Source organism: Brachypodium distachyon, chromosome 1 (assembly GCF_000005505.3).
Source record: "Brachypodium distachyon strain Bd21 chromosome 1, Brachypodium_distachyon_v3.0, whole genome shotgun sequence".
NCBI lineage: Eukaryota > Viridiplantae > Streptophyta > Magnoliopsida > Poales > Poaceae > Brachypodium > Brachypodium distachyon.
Window position 1 is genome coordinate 38,552,030 of NC_016131.3, and position 20,773 is coordinate 38,572,802.

At 41.8% G+C, this 20,773-nt stretch overlaps 2 protein-coding genes and 1 non-coding gene across 3 annotated transcripts; all 3 read left to right on the forward strand.

Moving 5' to 3' along the window:
* The first annotated feature begins 2,039 nt into the window (after positions 1-2,039).
* LOC100824650 (mitogen-activated protein kinase 11) lies at positions 2,040-15,775 on the forward strand. Its single transcript, XM_010229377.3, has 9 exons — positions 2,040-2,515; positions 3,549-3,957; positions 6,160-6,287; positions 6,946-7,005; positions 12,332-12,481; positions 12,571-12,726; positions 12,795-13,006; positions 13,149-13,250; positions 14,897-15,775. Exons 1-9 carry the CDS (start codon positions 2,489-2,491, stop codon positions 14,916-14,918), a joined length of 1,266 nt encoding a protein of 421 aa, XP_010227679.1. The 5' UTR covers positions 2,040-2,488; the 3' UTR covers positions 14,919-15,775.
* MIR9498 (microRNA MIR9498) lies at positions 4,525-4,582 on the forward strand. The gene has a single exon (NR_127102.1). It is a non-coding gene; the product is annotated as a microRNA MIR9498 (primary transcript).
* A 238-nt stretch (positions 15,776-16,013) lies between the features above and the next one.
* LOC100823139 (copper transport protein ATX1) lies at positions 16,014-20,302 on the forward strand. Its single transcript, XM_003563802.4, has 3 exons — positions 16,014-16,172; positions 17,500-17,575; positions 19,898-20,302. The coding sequence occupies exons 1-3, from the start codon at positions 16,164-16,166 to the stop codon at positions 20,062-20,064; spliced, it is 252 nt and encodes an 83-aa protein (XP_003563850.1). The 5' UTR covers positions 16,014-16,163; the 3' UTR covers positions 20,065-20,302.
* Positions 20,303-20,773: the final 471 nt, after the last annotated feature.

Below are 20,773 nucleotides of genomic sequence, written 5' to 3' on the forward strand. Positions count from 1 at the left end.
TTACAAGACCTTTCCAACGGATCTGGCCCCATCAAGAGATTCGACTCATGCTGACCATGGCGGACAAAACAAGCGGACGGACCTGTTTTTCTGTTTCCTAAAGAGTTGTAGTTTGTTAGAAAAGTTAGAGATCGAGTTGGATTTCGACCTCCTTACTCAAGGTGGACGAAAATATCTCTCCCTCCTCCTTTATATACTCCATGAGCCCCCCTAAGGAGCCTTGGGTTTTGATTAGATAAAGTTTAGCCATCTTTGCTACTTTCGTGTAACCGCGTGTGTCGGTTAGACCACCTGTTTTACCGTCGTCAAGACTCCAACTTATCGTCTCGTTGAGACATTGGTTTGATATAGTATACTCGCAATTTTAGATTGCATCCGCTATTATCTTGTTCTTGCTTGTTCTTCGATTGCTTGCAGGAACAAAGACCTTTGTGTTCAGGTTGATCGTGCCCCCGCGTGATCAATAACCCTCTGAAGTTGGTGTATCGATTGCTAAGGCGCTGTCTCCTAGGCCGTAGTCGGATCGTCAACGTCACCTCCTACCCAAATCGAGAGTTATCAATCTCATCGAAAGATCGGGCCACCCCTACCCACACCATCTGCTGCTGCATAAACCCACTTTACCCTCCTTTGAGACATGTTGCATACTAGCATAGATCTTCCCGTAAGTCTTGCGAGTACTTTGTATTCAGTTACTTTGCAACGTTGTTTTCTTCAGAGGTTCCAGCAGAGCAGCTGAGCCGCTGGCTTCTTCGTGGAACACGACGTTGGATTCGATGTTTAGCCAGGAGATCCAGATCAGGGTTCTGAGACTCGTGGCGGGTTTCCTTCCAGCTTCCAGCCTCTTCAGGCCATGTTGTGTTCTTGTCCGTACTCGGGCATAATTCGACTTCCGCTGGTGTAATGATGTAATGTTGGGACATGTGTCCTCTCTTTGTAATATTTGTTATTCTGCTCCTTGTAAGAGTTTTGTAATTACTCTCTTCTGTAGAGTTTTGGTAATGATATTCATGTTGAAAAATCCTGCGATGAGCACATTGATACATGTATGTATTGAAGTGTTTATCGTAGGTCAAGAACCTGAGGCTTGAATTATGCAAGGGTTAGCAATTTGGGGCTACATTGCATAATTCCGGTCCCGAGGTCTTACATACCGCTTGTATATATAGGCGAGGGGCAGTCCAAACACCCAAACGGACTTAGACTCAGACTCAGACTCAAACTAGGTTCGCCTCAAACTCATACAACCAATCCAAATAGAACTTGACCTAAACAAGGACTCACAGGTCCGGGCGCCCCTTAGACGTGTCGGACTCGTCGTAGGCTGTCCTGGTGCGCCTTATACTCGTACACAGCTTGTGATGGGCAGATCATTCTTGTCGTTGGCTGCCCCTTGCACACAAATAGCTCTTCTAGCGATTTGTATCATCCATCTTCATTTGTGGTGCGCCTGCGTCCCTCTCCTCCGTCGCGCATATCTTGATGTTGGATAACAGCACATAATGATCCTCGCATGCGGCCTCCTCTCTTCCACACTCCACGGTTGCCTCAACCTCAAACCTGATTACACAAAGATACAAAGACTTATGCACTATAAAATTCTCATCAATATAAACATTAGGTGCAGTTAGGAGTGAGTTCACATGTTGTTCTAATAACTTTGCACGTGCTCGTGTAATTGGTCCAATGCGTAAATCATTAGGTTTATCGTAAACAACCAGATCATCATTAGAGAAAGATGATAATGTAACGGGGATGCTCTCGTCAAACATTCTGCATGTCTTATACGGAATACTTATTTACCTGCGTTACCATAATTTTTCTTAGTGGCCATCACACAGGCTGACATGCGTATATACCGATGACACGACAATGACCGAATCACACAGAATTTCTGGGGTCACCGGTTTGTTGCGGGAGGGATTGTCCGACTTTGCTGCCTTGTGAGTTGTGACTTTGGGTCGACTGCCATGTTTAGCTGCATTCGGCGGGGTAGGACTAGGAAGGAGTACACAAGGCGGAGAAAAATATCCGCTCTTTCACTTGCCCTCCCATCCCCGTCATCCCACCCAGCAGCTCCGCTCCGTCCGCTGCCGCACGACATCACGCCGACGAGGCCGCCATCTCCGCCTCTCATCTCCTCCCGGCCTCCCCACGCGCGACGCGTCCTCCTCCTCCTCCAACCAGATCCGAACCGATTGCCGCCGCCGCCGCATCCCGATCTTCCCAAACCCTACAAGAAGCCCGGCCGTGGCGGCGGCCGCGGCTGCGACGTACGGCTTCCGGTGAGGTGCATGAGGAGCAGGAATACGAGAAGGGACGACTGCGGGATCGCGATCCGAAGCAGGAGCCGGTGGGGCAAGTGCGGCTGATCCACGCCTGAGAAACAGACATCCAGGGGTGCACTGTCTGGCATCGTCGGAAGAGTGGGGAGGAAGAACAAAAGAAAAAGGCCGGATCTTGGAAAGCTTCCACTGCCAGCTCCAAGATGCAGCACGGCGATTTGCATAAGAAGGTTCGAGCTCTTGGAATCTTTGGTCATGTTACTTCGGTTGGGATTATTCGCTGGCAATGTTATTCTGTAAACTAGCTGCTGGTTAGATGAGCATAGATTAATTGCTGGAGAAATGTAGTTTAGCCATTCTTTGCGCACGGTCGATAGTTGCTCACCTAATCTCAATCGTGTCATTATTTGTTTGCACAGAACCTGCAATCTACCTATGTACTGTTCTGGACTAATTTGCACATGATAGAGATTCACCAATCTAAGCACCTCCGCCACTCATTGTTTTAATTTATCTCTGGACATGCTTCAAAAAGAAACTTTCTACAATCTTACAGCTCGTTTGGCTCCCATCATTTGAGCCTTGAATTTTGGAAGTCATTTTGGATTCCAGGAACCAACTTGCTTGGCTGGCATGAAATTGGGTACGAGAATTCAATTTGAAATTCCATGGAATCACGCCTATACCTAACCCCAATTCCTCTCCAAAAGGCACCATTTCTCTGGATTTGTATCTCACTTTACAAATCCATGTGGCAGACAAACATGATTTTTGAATCCAGAATTCAAATTCAACCAAATGAAATCCTATCAAAAATTTGATTTCCTCAAATGAAATGAAGTGAAGTGAAATGAAATGAGGGTTGCCACACGATTAGAGTTTTATTTAGTTCTTGGCTTTGGATTAATTTGTCATTACATCCCAAATGTCTTTATATGTGCATGGTGGTAAGCGTGAAAAACCGGAAACACCTTCTCCAGCACACGTACGCTCGGTCATGCTCACCATGTATGATTAATTTGTAGGCAGAGGAGAGAGTATCTTCAGCTCAGGCAGTTCTTGAGCTGGTTTTGGCTTTTCTACCACTGGTCATCAGTGATTAACTTGCAGCATTATTGTGATTTCTTTTGACCGGACAGCATTATTGTGATTATAGTAGAGTAATCAAGTAGGGGTATCATCATTGATGTTCATTGTTCTTCTGGGTTCCGTAGGTTTATTGTGTATTCAGTATTACTTGTCTGATTACTATTTCTAATTCAGAGTGCAGCGGAGATGGATTTCTTTACTGCATATGACGATGCTAATCGATACAAAATTCTGGAGGTTATAGGCAAAGGCAGTTATGGACTTGTATGTTCTGCAAATGATCTGCAAACTGGAGAGAAGGTTGCAATAAAGAAGATACACAACATTTTTGAGCATATATCTGATGCAGCACGCATACTCCGTGAAATTAAGCTTCTCAGACTTCTTAGGCATCCTGACGTAGTTGAGATAAAGCACATCTTGCTACCCCCATCCAAAAAGGATTTCAAAGATATATATGTTGTCTTTGAACTTATGGAGTCAGATCTTCATCAAGTCATAAAGGCTAATGATGATTTGACGAGGGAGCATTATCAGTTTTTCCTGTATCAGATGCTTCGTGCTTTGAAATATATGCACACAGGTATCCGTTTCTCACATTGGCAGTAAAAAATTTAGAGTCCACCGATGTTTTTCGCTCTGCTCTCATGGCGTGCACAGTTGGTCTCAGATATTGAAGTATCTTAGAATCCCAGTGGTGTTACCGCTAGCTCTATCAAATTGTCCTTGTTGTCACTTTTAATGTTTCATATGCCTTTATTTATTTATGTATTTTCATATGCCTTCTTGATACTACTGCATTATTTTGCTTCTGATACTTGTTGTATTGGACTTTTCAAGTTACAAGGATAACTGTCATAAACTCTATTGATGAAGTTACAAGATAAAACTTGAATTTGATTTCAATATAAAATAAAATACATCTATGGTATATATAATAAGGTGCTTATTTATATAAAATTGAAATATCTATAAGACTACTCGATGCTGTCGAGATCTATTTCATTTGTTCTATCACTTCTTAATTATGAACAGTAATTTCTTGCCTGGAAGAGATTCCATATGTGCCACTCAAAGCTAGCTAAGATGCTCAAATACCACAAAAAAAAATCCGGCTTCCAATATGCCACCAATTCACCTCGACCGTCTGTTGACCGTCAAGTGGTTGTTGAGAAGACGACTTTGCCCATAACCTTTTGTGGTCAATTTCTCCTCTTACGATGTGACAAGCACATTCGGAATAGTTTCGGCATGAGCATAGCACAAAGTTTTAGAATAAGTTTCAGCATGAAAATATAACAAATGATATAATTTCAGCATGAGAATAGCACAAAATTTCAGAATAAGTTTCAACATGAAAATATAACAAATGATATAATTTCAGCCTGAGAATATAACAGTAGCATATCCCCGTATCATAATTTATTTATTTTAGAATAAAAAGCAGCAGGATATACCCAAATTCAGCATAATTAATATAACAATTGTCACAAGAATATGCTCACAAGCATTCAATCCTACTAACACAATTCACAATAACATCACAGCACCATATTTGGTGTTCAAAATATGCCAATCTAAACTCAGCTATGTTACGACACACTGTGCCCTTTGTCATTGCAATTTGTTCCAAATATTCTGGTTACATCATAAGGGAAAAATTGTCTTCTCAACAGACACTTGACTGTCAACTAACATTCACCTGATGGTAGCGGTGAATTTGGCATATTTGGGAAGCTGGATTTTTTGAGTGGTATAAGCATCTGAGCAAGTTTTGAGTGGCACACATGGAATTTCATCTCTTGCCTGTGAATCTGTGATCTCTTTTTGGTGTAGTACAAAAGGCATGGCAATGTTAAAAAATAGTTAAAAGGGAAAATATCGAAGGCTAAGTTGCTCTGATACGTGATGATTGGTACAGTATGATTTTTTTTTTGCGGGTATTTTGGTGCAGTACGATGATATTGCATTTCCCAGAATAAGGTACAATCACTTAAGTATGAATATGAATGTTGAACTCATTTCTTTCTCCACACACCAGTACCATGGCTACTGTAAAAGGTGCATTTGGTGAGTAATTTCCTTCTTGAAAAAGAAAATAATGCAAATGATGTTTTAATCTTCTACATTTTCTGAATCATCTGGCTTATGTTCTTCCTGTAGCATTCAGATTGAACTACACTAAAAAATCATGTTCATTCTTCCACACATCATGGCCAATGTAGGAGACGTACCTATTCACATCTGACCGTCGAATTTATTGGGAATAATCCAATCTCATCTCTTTGAAACAAGGGGTATTTCCTGTTATCTGTGAGCTTCAAACAATTTTGTCATCTAATACAACTACGATACGAATTACTATATGAATTGGCTCATCAACCTACACAAAAGGAAAGCATAATAAGATAGTACGACAAAGATCCCCCTAGGGTAATTCCTGATTCTAGCGTCAAGCAAATAATGCACGTAAGTTACAGATTTGCATCTTCTAAGAGGTTGAAATTTCATTCAGAAGGCTCAGACGTATGAATTATCTAACATGGTGTAACATTTACTTAATTATACTGCAGTGAGCAACTTTTATCTTCAATCATATATAAAGCCTGGTTGGTACAAGGGCATCATCACACCTTTTTACGGCACTGTTTGTACAAATGGCACATAAGTTCATATTTGCATGTTTGATGACTTTGATCATTAATATTAGGACAAATTATATAATATTGTCTCATTTGCTATAAATGATCAGAATTGGCTAACTATTGTTTGTGATTTGATGCAGCAAATGTCTATCACCGAGATCTGAAGCCCAAGAATGTGCTTGCTAATGCAAATTGCAAACTCAAGATATGTGACTTTGGCTTGGCAAGAGTTGCATTCAGTGATGCACCTACTACAGTCTTCTGGACTGTAAGCATTTCTTTACTGTTATTTTATCTTAGTAGTTTTACCTTGTATTATTGCTAGGTATTGCAGCAGTCAAAGTTTGTTATCTTGATTATCTTAAGTTTCAATGCCCCTTTGATAAGTTATTTGTGACTTGTGAGAACTCGTAATCAACTGAATTCTTTATGACTACACATTACTTTGATGTGGGTAGCAAATAACCATCAGTGCATTTCCTCCAACGTTATCCTTGTGACACCCATATTGTTAGTGATATTATTGGCTCACCAGAGTTTAAGCTTTGCATAGAACCAAACCATGCACTGTTCGAACTTCATATTGCCTCATTCAAGATACAATTGTTGGAAAGAAACAAAAACTGACTAAGGATTGATGAATATGCTACCGCATACAAGTTAAAAGAAGATGGCATCTGGTTTCACTTTGAGGTTGTTCTAATGTGTGAGATGTCAATGGTTCACACGGCCGTTTCCTCTTTCTTCGGTTTAGGGTGGGACTGAGGGGCGATGCCGTGATGGTTCAATTTGAACCCATATCTTAGGGCTTAGGGGTGATAATCTTGGGTTAAGGGAGCTTTCTGTTATTCATCCATGTTCTCTATTCTGTACTCATTTGCTACAATCAAATGAACTTCTAAATTAAAATAAACTTCCTCTTGCAGGATTATGTGGCAACAAGATGGTATAGAGCACCTGAACTGTGCGGTTCATTTTACTCCAAGGTAATGATTGTCACAATTGATCATTGATCAGAAGTTAGAGCGGCTAACATGCATGTATAAGAAATCGATGATGCAAACCAGATAGGCAACATTCTTCTTTTTTCTTTTTGCAATGGTGCGGACTAGTGGTAGATGACATTGTTGCATTATGGTTCTGAAACTTGGTATCCCATGCACGGTCAGTCCCCTCATATTGTAGTGAGTGCGAGGGAATTGGCTTTGTGAACACTTTTGACCTCTTTTTGTAATTTGGATTTGAGAAGTGCTTCTGTGCTTTTCTACTTATTTTTCACAAATCTCAACGCAGATGTCGTTACTAACACTGAGGGCAAATTAGTAACTTAACGAGAGGGCCCGTGAATCCACCCCCATCAAGCCACAGATGGTGTTAATCTCCATTGGCGTTCTACCCATCCAAAAGACTCGCCAAGATCTGTTTTTGACCTCCCTTTCACCAGCGAACTTGAGTGCGGTGGGCCGTCGGCGTCGATTGCAACTCCCTGCCACTGGACCTTTCCTTTAGTTGCGTCTGGGAAACAGAGGTGGGACATCGTGCAATGGGAAAGAGTGGCACTCCTCCCCTGCTCACCAGTCACTACCTCGTTCTTTTTTGGTTTCCTCTATTATTCCTTACAGTGTTTGTTGAAATATGATCCGTTACCAACTCTGCTAGACGTAGCAGGATAGGTTTGGGCTTTGTGTTGGTATACGAGTTGAACTCGTTTTCCTTGTCCTACTAGGACTCATGTTTATGGCCCGTTATATATACCCCATGTAGTCACACCTAAAGACAGCCTGTCGTCTCGTGCTTGTAATACTCCAACATAGTGAAGTTGCGCCTTCGTGCGTCCGTGGTTTTTCCCGCGAGGGTTTCCACGTTAAATTCGTCTCTCGTTTCTAGTTTAATCTCTATCTTTTCGTAACAAGTGGTATCAGAGCCACGTTATTGAGATTAAAATTATGAGGCACTTCCGGCGAGTCCGTGCGAGAGTTGGATCCGCCGAGTTGGAGCTGTTGCCGGTGTCAGTTTCCCGTTTCGCTGCCAAGTTCCGCCGAGTTCTTGCGCCGACTGGAATTATCCAGTTCGGCTGCCAATCGCCGAATTAGTCTTTTGCTCGGTTTCGTACTTGCGCCCGGGTCGGACCGCAAGCAGAGCAGGCCACGTATCAGACCCTGGAACAGAGCGTTGTACCAAACCGCGGTCGTAGCAAGCCAGACCGCGCAAGTGGACCGAAGCAAGTCCCAAGGCGGAGCAGTGCCAGACTAATTTCGATCGGTCGATCGGGCCTGCAAGTTAAGGCTGCTGCACACGTGAAGCTTGATCAATTGTCTTTGATCTAATTTGCTAAGTCCACACGGTGTCTTCCAGGTGCTATCTATTCAAGTTTTTGCTCCGCAAATTAATTCATTCAAGGATTATCTCCGGCTTGTACTACTTTGTGCACCCAGTTTTATCTACTCATGGCTACCATGAAGTACGACCTTCCCTGGATCGTGACACAAGGTTTTCCCTATGGCAAGTTAAGATGCGGACGTTATTGGCGCAAGCCGATTATGATGATGCACTAGATGGATTCGCGAAAAAGAAATCTGCTGACTGGACTGATGAGGAGAAGAGAAAGGATCGCAAAGCTCTGTCCCAAATTCAACTTCATCTACACAACAATATTTTGCAAGAAGTTTTGGCTGAGAAGACAGCCGCCGCTTTATGGTCAAAGCTGGAAGAGATTTGCATGTCAAAAGATCTCACCAGTAAAATGCATCTGAAGCAAAAGTTATTTCTCCACCGACTGCAAGAAGGAGGTATTGTGTTGAATCACATCACTGAGTTTAAGGAGATTATATCTGACCTAGCGGCAATGGAAGTTAAGTATGATGAAGAAGATATGGGTTTAATGCTCCTATGTTCGCTGCCAAGTTCTTATACCAATTTTAGAGATACCATATTATACAGTCGTGATACTCTCACGCTTAATGAGGTTTATGAAGCTTAGCACTCCAAGGAGAAGATGAAGCATATGGTGTCTCACGTTGGTTCAAGTTCGTCCCAGGGTGAGGGATTATCTGTTCGTGGCACGACAAATGAGAGGAGCTCAAATAATGGAAATAGAGGCAAAAGTTCAAACGGCTACAGAGGCCGGTCAAAATCCAGAGGCAAGTACAAGTCTTGCAAATATTGCAAGAAAGATGGGCATGAAATCTCCGAGTGTTACAAGTTGCAGAACAAGGAGAAAAGGAATGGCAAATTCAATCAAAAGGATCAACAAGAGGATGATGCCCGAGCCACCGTTGTTAGAAAACAAGATTTTGATGGTGATGTTCTCGTTGTCGTTACCGGTGATTCCAAAATGAGAGATGTTTGGGTTCTTGATACAACATGTACTTTCCACATGACTCCGCATTGGGAGTGGTTTGCAAACATATGAAGCTAATGCCAAATGGTTCTGTGTTGATGGGCGATGATTCTTCATGCGAGATTGCAGGCATTGGCACCGTTCAAATCAAGGTGTTTGATGGCACTATCAGAACTTTATCGGATGTTCGCCACATTCCGGGTTTGAAGAAAAATCTTATCTCTTTGAGTACTCTTGATAATAAAGGGTACAAATATTCAGGTGGAGATGGGATCGTCAAGGTCACAAAAGGTTTGTTGTGATGAAAGGTGATATGAAGGCTGCAAATTTTTACCACCTTCGAGGTACGACAATTACTGGTAATGCTACAGTTGTTTCGCCTAAATTATCCGATTCGGATGCTGCTAGTCTCTGGCATATGCGTCTTGGTCATATGAGTGAAACTGGAATGATGGAGCTATGCAAAAGAGGCTTACTTGATGGTCAATGCATCGACAAGTTGAAATTTTGTGAACATTGTGTCTTCGGCAAGCAAACTAGGGTGAAGTTTGGACAGGAACTCACCCTACCAAAGACATGTTGGAGTACGTTCACTCAGATTTGTGGGGAGAATCCCGCGTTCCTTCACTTGGAGGTGCTGGTTATATGTTGACCATCATTGATGACTACTCAAGAAGAGTTTGGGCATATTTCTTGAAGCACAAATCGGATGTTTTCAATGCATTTAAGGAGGGGAAGATTATGATTGAAAGACAGCCTAGCAAGTATGTCAAGAAGCCGCATACCGATAATGGTTTGGAATTTTGTTCTGGAGAATTTGATGCTTTGTGCAAGTCAGAGGGAATTTTCAGACATTACATTGTCCCCAGGTACCCCTCAACAAAATGGTGTGGCCGAACGCATGAATAGAACCATCATGGAGAAGGTGCGTTGCATGTTGTCAAGTTCTGGATTATCTAGAAGTTTTTGGGCAGAAGCCGCTTCCACTGCTTGTCACTTAATCAATCGGTCACCTAACCTTGCTATTGGAAAGAAAACTCCCATTGAGTTATGGTCTGGTTCTCCAGCGGATTATTCAGATTTGAAAGTATTTGGTTGCCCTGCTTATGCTCATGTTAATAATGGTAAATTGGAGCCTAGAGCTGTCAAGTGCATTTTCCTTGGTTTTAAGCTTGGTGTGAAAGGCTACAAGCTGTGGAATCCTGAAACTAGGAAGGTAGTGGTTAGCAGAAGTGTTACTTTTGATGAATCTGCTATGTTACCTGATAAGCCATCTACTGATGTTCCTGTTATGAAGCCACACGATACAAGTGTGCAGGTGGAGCATGTTATTGATTCAGGGTCCACAAAAGAAATTGAAGAGGAAAATGTTCAGGAAGCTCCCAATGTTGTGCTGCCACCACAACGGTCCATTGCAGCTGATAGGACTAAAAGAAATATTGTTCGACCCAGGAGGTTGATTGAAGAATGCAACATTGTTGCATATGCTTTGAGCATGGCAGAAGAAATTGAAGGCAATGTTGAACCTTCAACTTATTTAGAGGTTGTTACTTCTGTTAATTCAAATAAGTTTGAGTTTTGCTCAGGCTTAGTTGGTATTACTCACTAGTCCTATGGACTTTGACGCACAAGGTGTTTATGCTCATTTGTTTGGAGGTGTTTACTTTCTTCGACTACTGAAGGGGATTCGGCTCAAGGTGGAGATTGTTGAAATATGATCCGAATCCGTTACCAACTCTGCTAGATGTAGCAGGATAGGTTTGTCTTTGTGTTGGTATACGAGTTGAACTCGTTTTCATTGTCCTACTAGGACTCATGTTTATTGCCCGTTATATATACCCCATGTAGTCATACCTAAAGACGGCCTGTCGTCTCGTGCTTCTAATACTCCAACATAGTGAAGTTGCGCCTTCGTGCGTCTGTGGTTTTTCCCGCGAGGGTTTCCACGTTAAATTCGTGTCTCTCGTTTCTAGTTTAATCTCTATTTTTTCGTAACGGTGTTTGACCAAAATCTATTAGGTTAATCGCACATAGAGAACTTGAATTTAAATGGGAACTATATTTATTTGCATTCAATTATTCAATACAACAACTACCTTCTCATACAGCATTCATATTCATATCTGGGAAAAACACCGAATACATTCTGAATTGTATCATTACAAGGAATGCTGTTTTGCTTACCACTGTTAAAGATGTGAATACCAGATAAAATGGACTTCTAGATTTGTTTTACACCCATAAGGGTTCAGTAAGGAATGATGTGACAATACAAGAAGCACCCGAATTGTAGCACTTCAACAAAATGTTCTTGAAGTTGCTGCTTTTTTTTCTCAACTTTGGGTACAAGATCATACCACTCATGATTGCAAGAACATGTCAAAGCATGCTAGTAGTTCTTCATATTTGGTTAAGGTCTATTTTTATGGAGTTTGAATTTCTTTGATGAGCTTCAGCTGGCCCCCATCCTAATTTATCAGCTTGTCCCACCACATAACTTCTTGAGCTTATTTATAAAAGGTAGCTTATTTACCGTACCAATTTAGCTCCCTTAATTTAACTGGTTTACCTTTCCCCAGAATTTGTATGGTTTGCCCCACCCATTATTCTCCATAGTATGCACCTGTTTATACACCCTCACTACTTTCAGTAACAAAGGAATATAACTATTACTAGCAACCCTTCACAAGTAAATGTACCCTATCAGCATGATTCCTGTTGGTCATACCGCTCATTGCGAAGTCTGAAGTATATTCATTACTTGCTTGAGCAATAAAGTGGTGCATAGCATTAGGCAGGTTAATGAAGCATTCCAATGGTCCCATTGCAAGTCATCATATTCAGTATTGACCATGCAGTTGTGGTACTGATTTCCTGTTCTATCTCTTCTGTAGCAAGATCTTGCACTGGTCCTTATTTGAGTTGGCATGTCAATTGTTTGTCACTGACATTTACCATTTTCTGGATTTCAGTATACACCGGCTATTGATATTTGGAGTATAGGGTGCATTTTTGCTGAGGTGTTGATTGGAAAGCCTTTATTTCCTGGTAAAAATGTTGTCCATCAGTTGGATTTGATAACTGATATTCTGGGGACACCCTCCTTAGACGCTATTTCTCGGGTATGGTAGCTGTTCTTTCGATTTTTGCTGTTAAAGTTTCAGTTACTGAGTGCTTCTAAAATTTTCAACCATCTTCTACTTCTGGTAAGGTGCGGAATGACAAGGCAAGAAAATACCTGACGTGCATGCGGAAGAAACAGCCTGCTTCTTTCTCGCAGAAATTTCCAAAGGCTGATCCATTAGCATTACAATTGCTTAGGAGGCTTCTAGCTTTTGATCCAAAGGATCGCCCATCTGCCGAAGAGGTATGCTATTGCATTGAATGTTCTATTGATCCTATGTTGTGTGATCTTGATATATGTGCAAATTGTAGGCATTGGCGGATCCATACTTCAATGGACTAGCAAAAGTAGAGCGAGAACCATCTTGTCAACCTATCCCAAAGATCGAATTTGAATTTGAGGGTCGTAGAGTAACAAAGGAGGACATCAAGGAACTAATATTCGAAGAAATTTTGGAGTACCATCCTCAGTTACTGAAGGAGCATATTATTGGAAAAGAAAGGCCAAACTTTGTTCATTTAAGGTTAGATATATTATTGTAAGCTTGTTTGTCTTTCTTAGTCATTATCATTGTCTAATACACTTGCAATTATTGTAAGCTTATTTGTCTTCTCTTAGTCCTTATCATTGTCTAATTCACTTGCATCATCTTTCTGGTCTTGCAGTGCTGTTGACCAGTTTAAGAAACACTTCACTCAACTTGAGGAAAATGATAACGAAACTGGAGCAGCTGTTTCATTACAGAGGAAACATTCTTCTCTGCCAAGGTAACTCAGTCTTGTCTCCAGTTCACATCTTTTTACTGGGAGCTTGACCCAGATCACTGATTAGTTTATACAAGGATGACCCAACAATAATTTATTTCTGATATCACCAATGATGTACCATGAAAAATGAAGGATTCACTTTTCTTTTGGCAAACCTCAAGTCTTATTGAAGCATCTAGTCCTAACTAGCACTGTGTGTATTTTTCTTGAAAAAGAAATACAAGGTAGGTCGATCTATACATAGAATCCCTGAATGCCTCATCGAAATCACACCCGGGAGCTATCTTGTCTGAACCTCGATGAAAAGAATTAGTGGGAAAGCGTCCACTTTCTCCAAGTTTTGTAGTACTAGTTGTGATAAAGGTTTTGCCTAACAACCATTGAAGTTTCTCAAGTTTGTTGCATCATATTAAAATTCATTTGAAGCTTTAAAGGAAAAACAAATCGAAAATGGAAGTTCTTATTGATCTCAATGCTATATCAAGCGATACAACCAAACGGGTATCAAACCCCCAGCCTCCACGACAGAACGCACCCAGCCAAGTAGGCAACAAGATCCAAATGTGAAACTTATTACATCAAAAGAAAAGAAACAACTCTAAGCACATCAATCCAAAGGCTAGACCGCCACCCCTGACGGTGAAAAGGTCTCTGACAACTTGCTCGAACTTGTTGCATGCCATCAAAGTATGCAAGAGACGAAGTATGGAACCAAAGTGCGCAAGAATTTATAACCTGCATTGGAGAAGCTAAGTTTCTTCTGTTAAAATCGATATCATTGATCATTCCTGCAAAGATGCAGGATGGCTGTTTAGGCAAGATGAACTTAGTGTGACCCCAGAAGATTTAATTTTGTAATGCCTCCCCGTCAACTGAGTCTTGCCTGAACTTCTGACAATTGATGACCTAAGACAAATGCTCTAGTTTGGCCATCTAACTGTTAGGGTATTCAGTGCTGCCCTTTTGAGATGCAGTAGTCTTGACTTATAACTCCATCTTGCCTTCAAACCATGTGATCTCTCTTACAGCTTGTTTGGCTTCCATCATTTTGGTCTGGAATTTATTTAAGGCTTTGTTTGCGAGTGATCCAACGCCCCGGCAGTTCTTTTGAGCAAGAAAGAAGATGTGCTCACGCACTTAGTTAGATACCTTAGTTCTTTTGCGCATGGATTCCAGGAACCAACTTGTTTGGCTGGCATGGAATTGGTTATAACAATTCAATCTGAAATTCCATGGAATCACACCTATACCTAACCCCAATTCCTCTCTATCATCTCTGGATTTGTCTCTCATTCTACAAAATGCATGTGGCAAACAAACATGGTTTTTGAATCCGAAATTCAAATTCAACCAATAGTGTTATGTTTTTTCTTTGACACAAACGATATAGGTCAACAGTACTGCAATCTGCTACAAGTCCTTCAAAGAGTCATAAAAATGTGATGTCATTTAGTACAAAGCATGCAGTAGATGATCTTGGTGTGCACAAAATCAGAGAGTACATGGAAATATAGCTGGTATCAGTGCTACATTGCTAAAAAACACGATGTTATGGTCAATTTTTTTTTCTGGTGTCATCAGCTCAATATTGAAGAGTTCAGTTGTTCTGAATGTGGGGGGGCGCTAACGCCTTTCTTCTTTTGCAGGCAAGCCTTCAACCATCGTTAGGCATGTGATGTCCTCTGACACTCAAAGTTCACTGGATATAGATAATCCAAGAAGCTTGCCGTCCTCACTTCCTTGGCAACCCAATATGCGATATTCTCTGGATCCAAGAATCATGCAACAGGCCCACCACAACATGTGCCTGAAGGAGTATGTGTAGACTCCAGATCAGGGAGCTTGTATACCCGGTGACAGAAAAGCTGAAGCAGTTCCTGCTCCTCATGGCCTAATTTCAGCTGTACATTACAGCATGCCGGCGATTGCTGGTTGGCATTAGTGTGTCGAATCATGGAGGGCCGGCTTTGTTGTCTGTCTATCAAGTTTGAATATCAACCTGCAACGTAAGCTAAAGGATCTAGAGATTACACCCTGAAAAAAGAAAAGAAAAGAAAAGATAAGAAGATCTAGGGATTCCAGCTTGGGGTGTTAAGCCAGCTTTCCTTGGAATTGAGTCCCACACATGCATCCGACTATTGGATTTTGCTGTGCTTCCATGAAGGTGCGAGGTGGCAAGGTCAAATAATGCAATTGTCAGGATTTCCTCGGGTGGCCAATGGGGGTTGTTTGAGAAAGGCATTTGACGCCAAAGGAACTGGAGTATCAATCTGAATCATTTCCAATGGTGGTTGCAACAAAATGTGCAATGCCAGGGACCAAAGTATCTCTATTCCCCGGAGTGCAGGGTAAATAAATCGTCTTCTGCTGATCCCCATGTTCCGATGTGTGACTCCGTTCAATTTTCTTCTCCAGATGTATGATAATTGCTTGTATGATGTGCATCAATAGCCAATTATAGTGTTCTTGTTTTGCTCCGGGCGGCAATGATATATGTGGAAGTGGAACTGTGGTATGCAGGCGAATTTATCTTCCGTCTAGGTGAATCATTTTTTCCAACTTGTGACCAGACAAGTGTCGTAAAAAAGAAGCTGCTGCTTGCAAACTCCCCTACGGATCTGATTCTGGTCAGGAAAGACTCGAACGGTCGTGGTCTCAGGGACGCGGGACGCCCATCACGGCACGGCGCTGTCGTCAGTACAGTCGTCACGAAACCGTGGTCCACTTGTCAACGGGTCGAGGCCAGTTCCCTCTTCCGAAATATCAAAGCGTTACTTGCACGCCACCGCCTATGCGTTATTGACCTCCCAGCCCGTCTGGAGCCGTCGTCCAATCCCTCCGATTTCCGCCTCTCCTCAGAATTCATTCCCGGTTCAACGTTTCCGCTCGGCGCTTTCCCCGATCCCGCACGCGATGTCCCAGGTATCGCCGCGAAAACCCTCATCGATCTTCGTTCTCGATCTGCTAGCCTAATCAGGTGCCGCCGTCCCTTGCTCGAATCAGTGGTGAAATGACCCTCCCAGCAATTTTGGGGAACAAGCATCTTATGACATCTTCTTTGCTTGTAGTACATACATAAGGGGATCGATCTCATGGGGCAGCAGATTGATTCGTTCCCTATGCGTGTATTATTTGTCGTTTGCATAATCTTGCTAGCAAGGTCTGATTTGTTTAGATCCTGCCACTTGGGAGGCAAAGTGTTTATCGGTCTTCCTCAAGTTGCGAGCTATAAGATTGAAGTAGAAATCTCCAACTGCAGTTTTTTTTTAATACAGTATGTTTGATTTGGAACCTATTAGCTTTGCCTGCTCATGGTCATGGGCAGGGTGCGGCGTCAACCACCTGGCCGTCTTGAGTGATTGCTAGAGCTCCTAGCAAATGTCCAAACCAAACATGTCCAATTCGTCAGCGAGGCAGTTCTGGGGCTCAGTTACTTAATCTGCAGTTTCGTCTATTTGCTAATTTTAAGATTATGGCAGTTAAACTAATATTCAACGGACAATGATCTGTGTTCATTTTTGAGGATAAGTAATACTACAATTTTCTCTCTAGTTTAAAAATGTTATGTACAATTTTAATCTCCGCCACTTGATACAAGCTTACCAGATGTATTGTATTGTTTAGATGCAGTTGTGTTTCAGAGAGTAATTAAGTAAGTCTAGTGAATTTCTGTAGAACTTAAGTATTGGTAAAAAACAAAAAACCTAGATAAAAGGCTTTTGCCTCTTGAGAGAAAAATTAATGTAGTGTGGATCATATGTAGTATACGGCCTAGGCACAGCTGCATGTGTATATTATTTTTAACATCCTTGTAGTAGAAAGCATGAAGGCCCAGCATTTTAAGATAACTTCGCCTATAGAGGTCTGTTGAAAATTTCCTGTCCTATGATTTTTCTTCCAATGCAATCCTGTGATTGGAACTTTCCCTTGGGATTACAACGCTCCAGTTTTGTCGTCCAAATTCTTTTGTCCCAAAGAAGGTCTAACCTATTATTCCCCTAGTATGGCGAGGAATGTGATATCGTCATAGAACATGCATCCTGGTTCTAGTATGTTTTCTTTATTCGATGAAACTATATATGTAACGATTAAATGATATAGTCTGAGAACCTGAGATATACACTTGATATGTGTGCTCAGTAGGAAGGAACAACTCATAGATGTTGTCAACCAATGGGAAATTGTTGGAGTTAAAATGTTCACACAATTTGGTGGAGTAAATGTTCACACAATTTTCTCTGTGATGCAGACTATTGAACTCAGGGTTGGCATGTCCTGTGAAGGATGTGTTGGAGCTGTTAAGCGGGTTCTCAGCAAAATGGAAGGTAGTTTAACTTTCTTCTATTGATATTGTTTTTCATTTTGATTTATTTTAGCCTTCACCATGCAACTGGAATTGATACAACATTATATTGTCCTTCACCAATCTGAATACGAAATTAACCCTGGTCTAGTTTTTCATTGTTATTTCTTTACGATTTGGAAAATGCCCTTACCAGGGCAGTTCTTTTTGCTTTCCCTACATTTTGTATGAGCACTTTAAAGCTCCCTGGTGTCAAGGATATGATCGACAAATTGTGTCACGTATGTGTCTGGAAAATCTGAGCTTTCTAATAGACCCAATTCTCTTGCTGCGTGGGACATAGTCTGTAAACCTAAATGCAATGGCAGGCTGGGAATCCTGAACCTCTCGGTTCAAAATGATGCCCTCCTTCTGAAGTTCCTTTTCAAGTTAATAACAAGCAAGACATTCCTTGGGTAAATCTGATCTGGACATCCTATTACCTAGAGGGCACTCCTCGCTCTTCAAGGCCAGAAGGTTCTTTCTGGTGGAAGGATGTTTGCAAGTTGAACAGTTACTTCAGACAGATTGTATCTTGTCAAGCTGCTATTGGGGATACAGTTCTCTAATTCTCTTCTGGTCTGACCTGTGGCAGCCCTCTAAAATTTGTACCTTTTTCTTTTTCTCTGAATGGGCTGTCAACTCTTCACGAGGTGCTTAGCTTCAGGGATCCTCTGGATCCTTTTCACCTTCCTCTCTCTTCCCAGGCTTATGATGAATTCAGAATACCTGAACTTTAGGCTCCTTGTTTCCAGCCTCCTTCCTGCTAGCCAGGACAAGTACTGTTGGTCTTTTCTTGGGTTTCTAAGTTCTCTTCCAGCAATATTTATGCGGAGGCTTTTAATCATGTTCAGCCTAACCCTCATTGTCCTGGATTTGAATTTTATAGATTGGCATCACTCTCTCCCTCCCTATGTGTTTAGTTCTCTTTCCCTCCCCTGTTTATTCTGTTCTCCTTGTATAGCTCTCTTGTGGATCTTTTCTCTTTAATAAAAATTTACTGTCAGGGCCTCCCCTACAGTTTTACCATCAGGAAAAGGATCTGGAAAACGCCTTCACCAGAGAATTCTTAGAATACACGTGAGATGCTTCCCTAAATTTTCTTTGTGACAGTGCTAAATAGATGGCTTGATTGAATTATCCTGTCCTGTACGGCCTAGTTAGTATTTGGTGGCTTTTCTGAAGCACTTTTTGTTTCCGAGATTGGTCGAAGAAGCACTGTTTTTTACTAAACTGATTGCAAAAGCACCAAATATAATACAAAAAAGGGTAAAAGACGACTTCCCTGGTGTTATGCAGCTTTGTTTCTCTAGAAAACGAAAAATCTTTCCATCTTGATGCATTGATAGAAGAAACGTTATGTAGAATTCCAAGAGAGGCAAATACCCCAAGATTTACAACGCTACACACCAAGTGCTAAGCACCACTGGGAGCAGCGAGCTGAGACCCACTGCCGTCTCTTCTGCCAGCAGTCAGGCTGGCCCTGATCGTGTCATGTTGTCAAAGATAGCATTGTTCCCTGCTTCCACATCCACAGCACTGTAAGCATCAGTGACGAGGTGCCCTTCTACGGCATTGGAGGGTGGAACGAATAACCCTCCAAGAAGTCCTCTCCAACAATGGATGGAAAGGCGGTCGATTGGATCCACGAGAGCACCTCCTGCCATAAGGTGCGGGAGAAGGGGCAACCGACAAGGAGATAGTTCATAGTTTCCTCCAACTGGTGTCAGCAGGCCTCGAGAGGCATGCTGCAACCCGTTCCTCATGTTGATCGGTATACAGCTTTGGTATATTTTGTTGGTCTGAGGGAAATTGCTTGAGCATAGTAAGGTTTTTATTGCATCATGAATCTAAACAGAAGTTAATTCATACTTTCTTCATCTCAACTATGCATAGATTGGCTGCTTTTGTTGGTCTTAAGTAGTCTCCTGATTGAAATGGCTCATCAATTTGCTATATTGTTGTATGTTACCAGTTGGAACATGGGGATTTCCCACCCCTTTTAGGCCTTGTCCAGAGACATGGGGTTTGGTGAGGATTGGAAGGGGTTGAGGTGGAAATGAACTACTGCATTCCCGGTCATTCCAGACCATAATATCTCAATCCCTGCCAGGAATTCTACAACTGAATGAAGCCTTGGGATGCGTGGTTCCTTATTATTATGTGTGAATTAAACTATTTCATGTGGATTAATGTGTTTAGAACTCTGAACCCCCATGGGAGTTGAATGTTCTTCAGGACGTCCAATTTTTTATGTATTCATGTGGGAATCTAATCACATTGATTGGGCTTGCGGTTGCTTCAGGTGTTGAGTCTTTCGATGTAGACATCAAGGAACAGAAGGTCACTGTGAAGGGTAATGTGACCCCAGATGCTGTTCTGCAGACTGTTTCGAAGACAGGCAAGAAGACTGCGTTCTGGGATGCTGAACCTGCGAACAAGGAACCAGTGGCATCTGCTGTTTCGTCATAAAAAGTCATTGACCTCTGTTATATGGATCGTGTGAAGTCTGATGTAACAATCTCCCAGTTCAAATGCTTTGCAAGACCATAAATTAGCCGAACCGGATGGTATTTACCATTCATGTACTAATAATTGAACAATAGCAAACTGCTTGTTACGTTTGTACATTACATCTGGTATGCTTGGTTTTCCCTGCAATTTGATTCGATCGATTTGAAAGATGTGATACCAGTAATGGGTTTGTACATCACATCTGGTATGCTCTTTTGTGTTTACAGAATGTACTATTCAGTACGTGTGCAGGTGACTTTCTAGGAGTACGATCCTCCTATCTTTATTCGGTACACTCCACTTCTTTCAAACTCAAACACAACGACGGCTCGATTGCACTATAACCCTTCGATAAGGAATGACGGCCAATTTGAAATTTGTTAAGTAAAGCTTATACGAGCGATGGCTTACAGTTTGGAAAAGCCGTAAATTCTGAAGATGAGTTGAAGTCTTCTCATCGAGGATGGGTGGGATCTTGACGAGCGGGGAAGAGGAAGATACTCAGTTCTTTTGAAGAAATCCTTTGTGGCTATCTACGAGGGAGCGCTTCTCCTCTATTATGCTCCTGGCTGTCTCATGATAGTGGATGTCAACGGTTCCGCCATTGATGAGAGGCTGCTCGCAGGCGTTTCGGTGATCGCAAGGAATCCATTCTCTTCCCTTGCCA

Excerpts from the sequence above, each read along its gene's own strand:
- LOC100824650 (XM_010229377.3), top strand. The coding sequence starts at position 2,489 with ATGCAGCACGGCGATTTGCATAAGAAG. Across the intron at positions 3,958-6,159 it reads TTTGAAATATATGCACACAG|CAAATGTCTATCACCGAGAT; the intron begins GTATCCGTTTCT and ends GATTTGATGCAG. Across the intron at positions 13,251-14,896 it reads AAACATTCTTCTCTGCCAAG|GCAAGCCTTCAACCATCGTT; the intron begins GTAACTCAGTCT and ends CTTCTTTTGCAG.
- LOC100823139 (XM_003563802.4), top strand. Across the intron at positions 17,576-19,897 it reads GGTTCTCAGCAAAATGGAAG|GTGTTGAGTCTTTCGATGTA; the intron begins GTAGTTTAACTT and ends CGGTTGCTTCAG.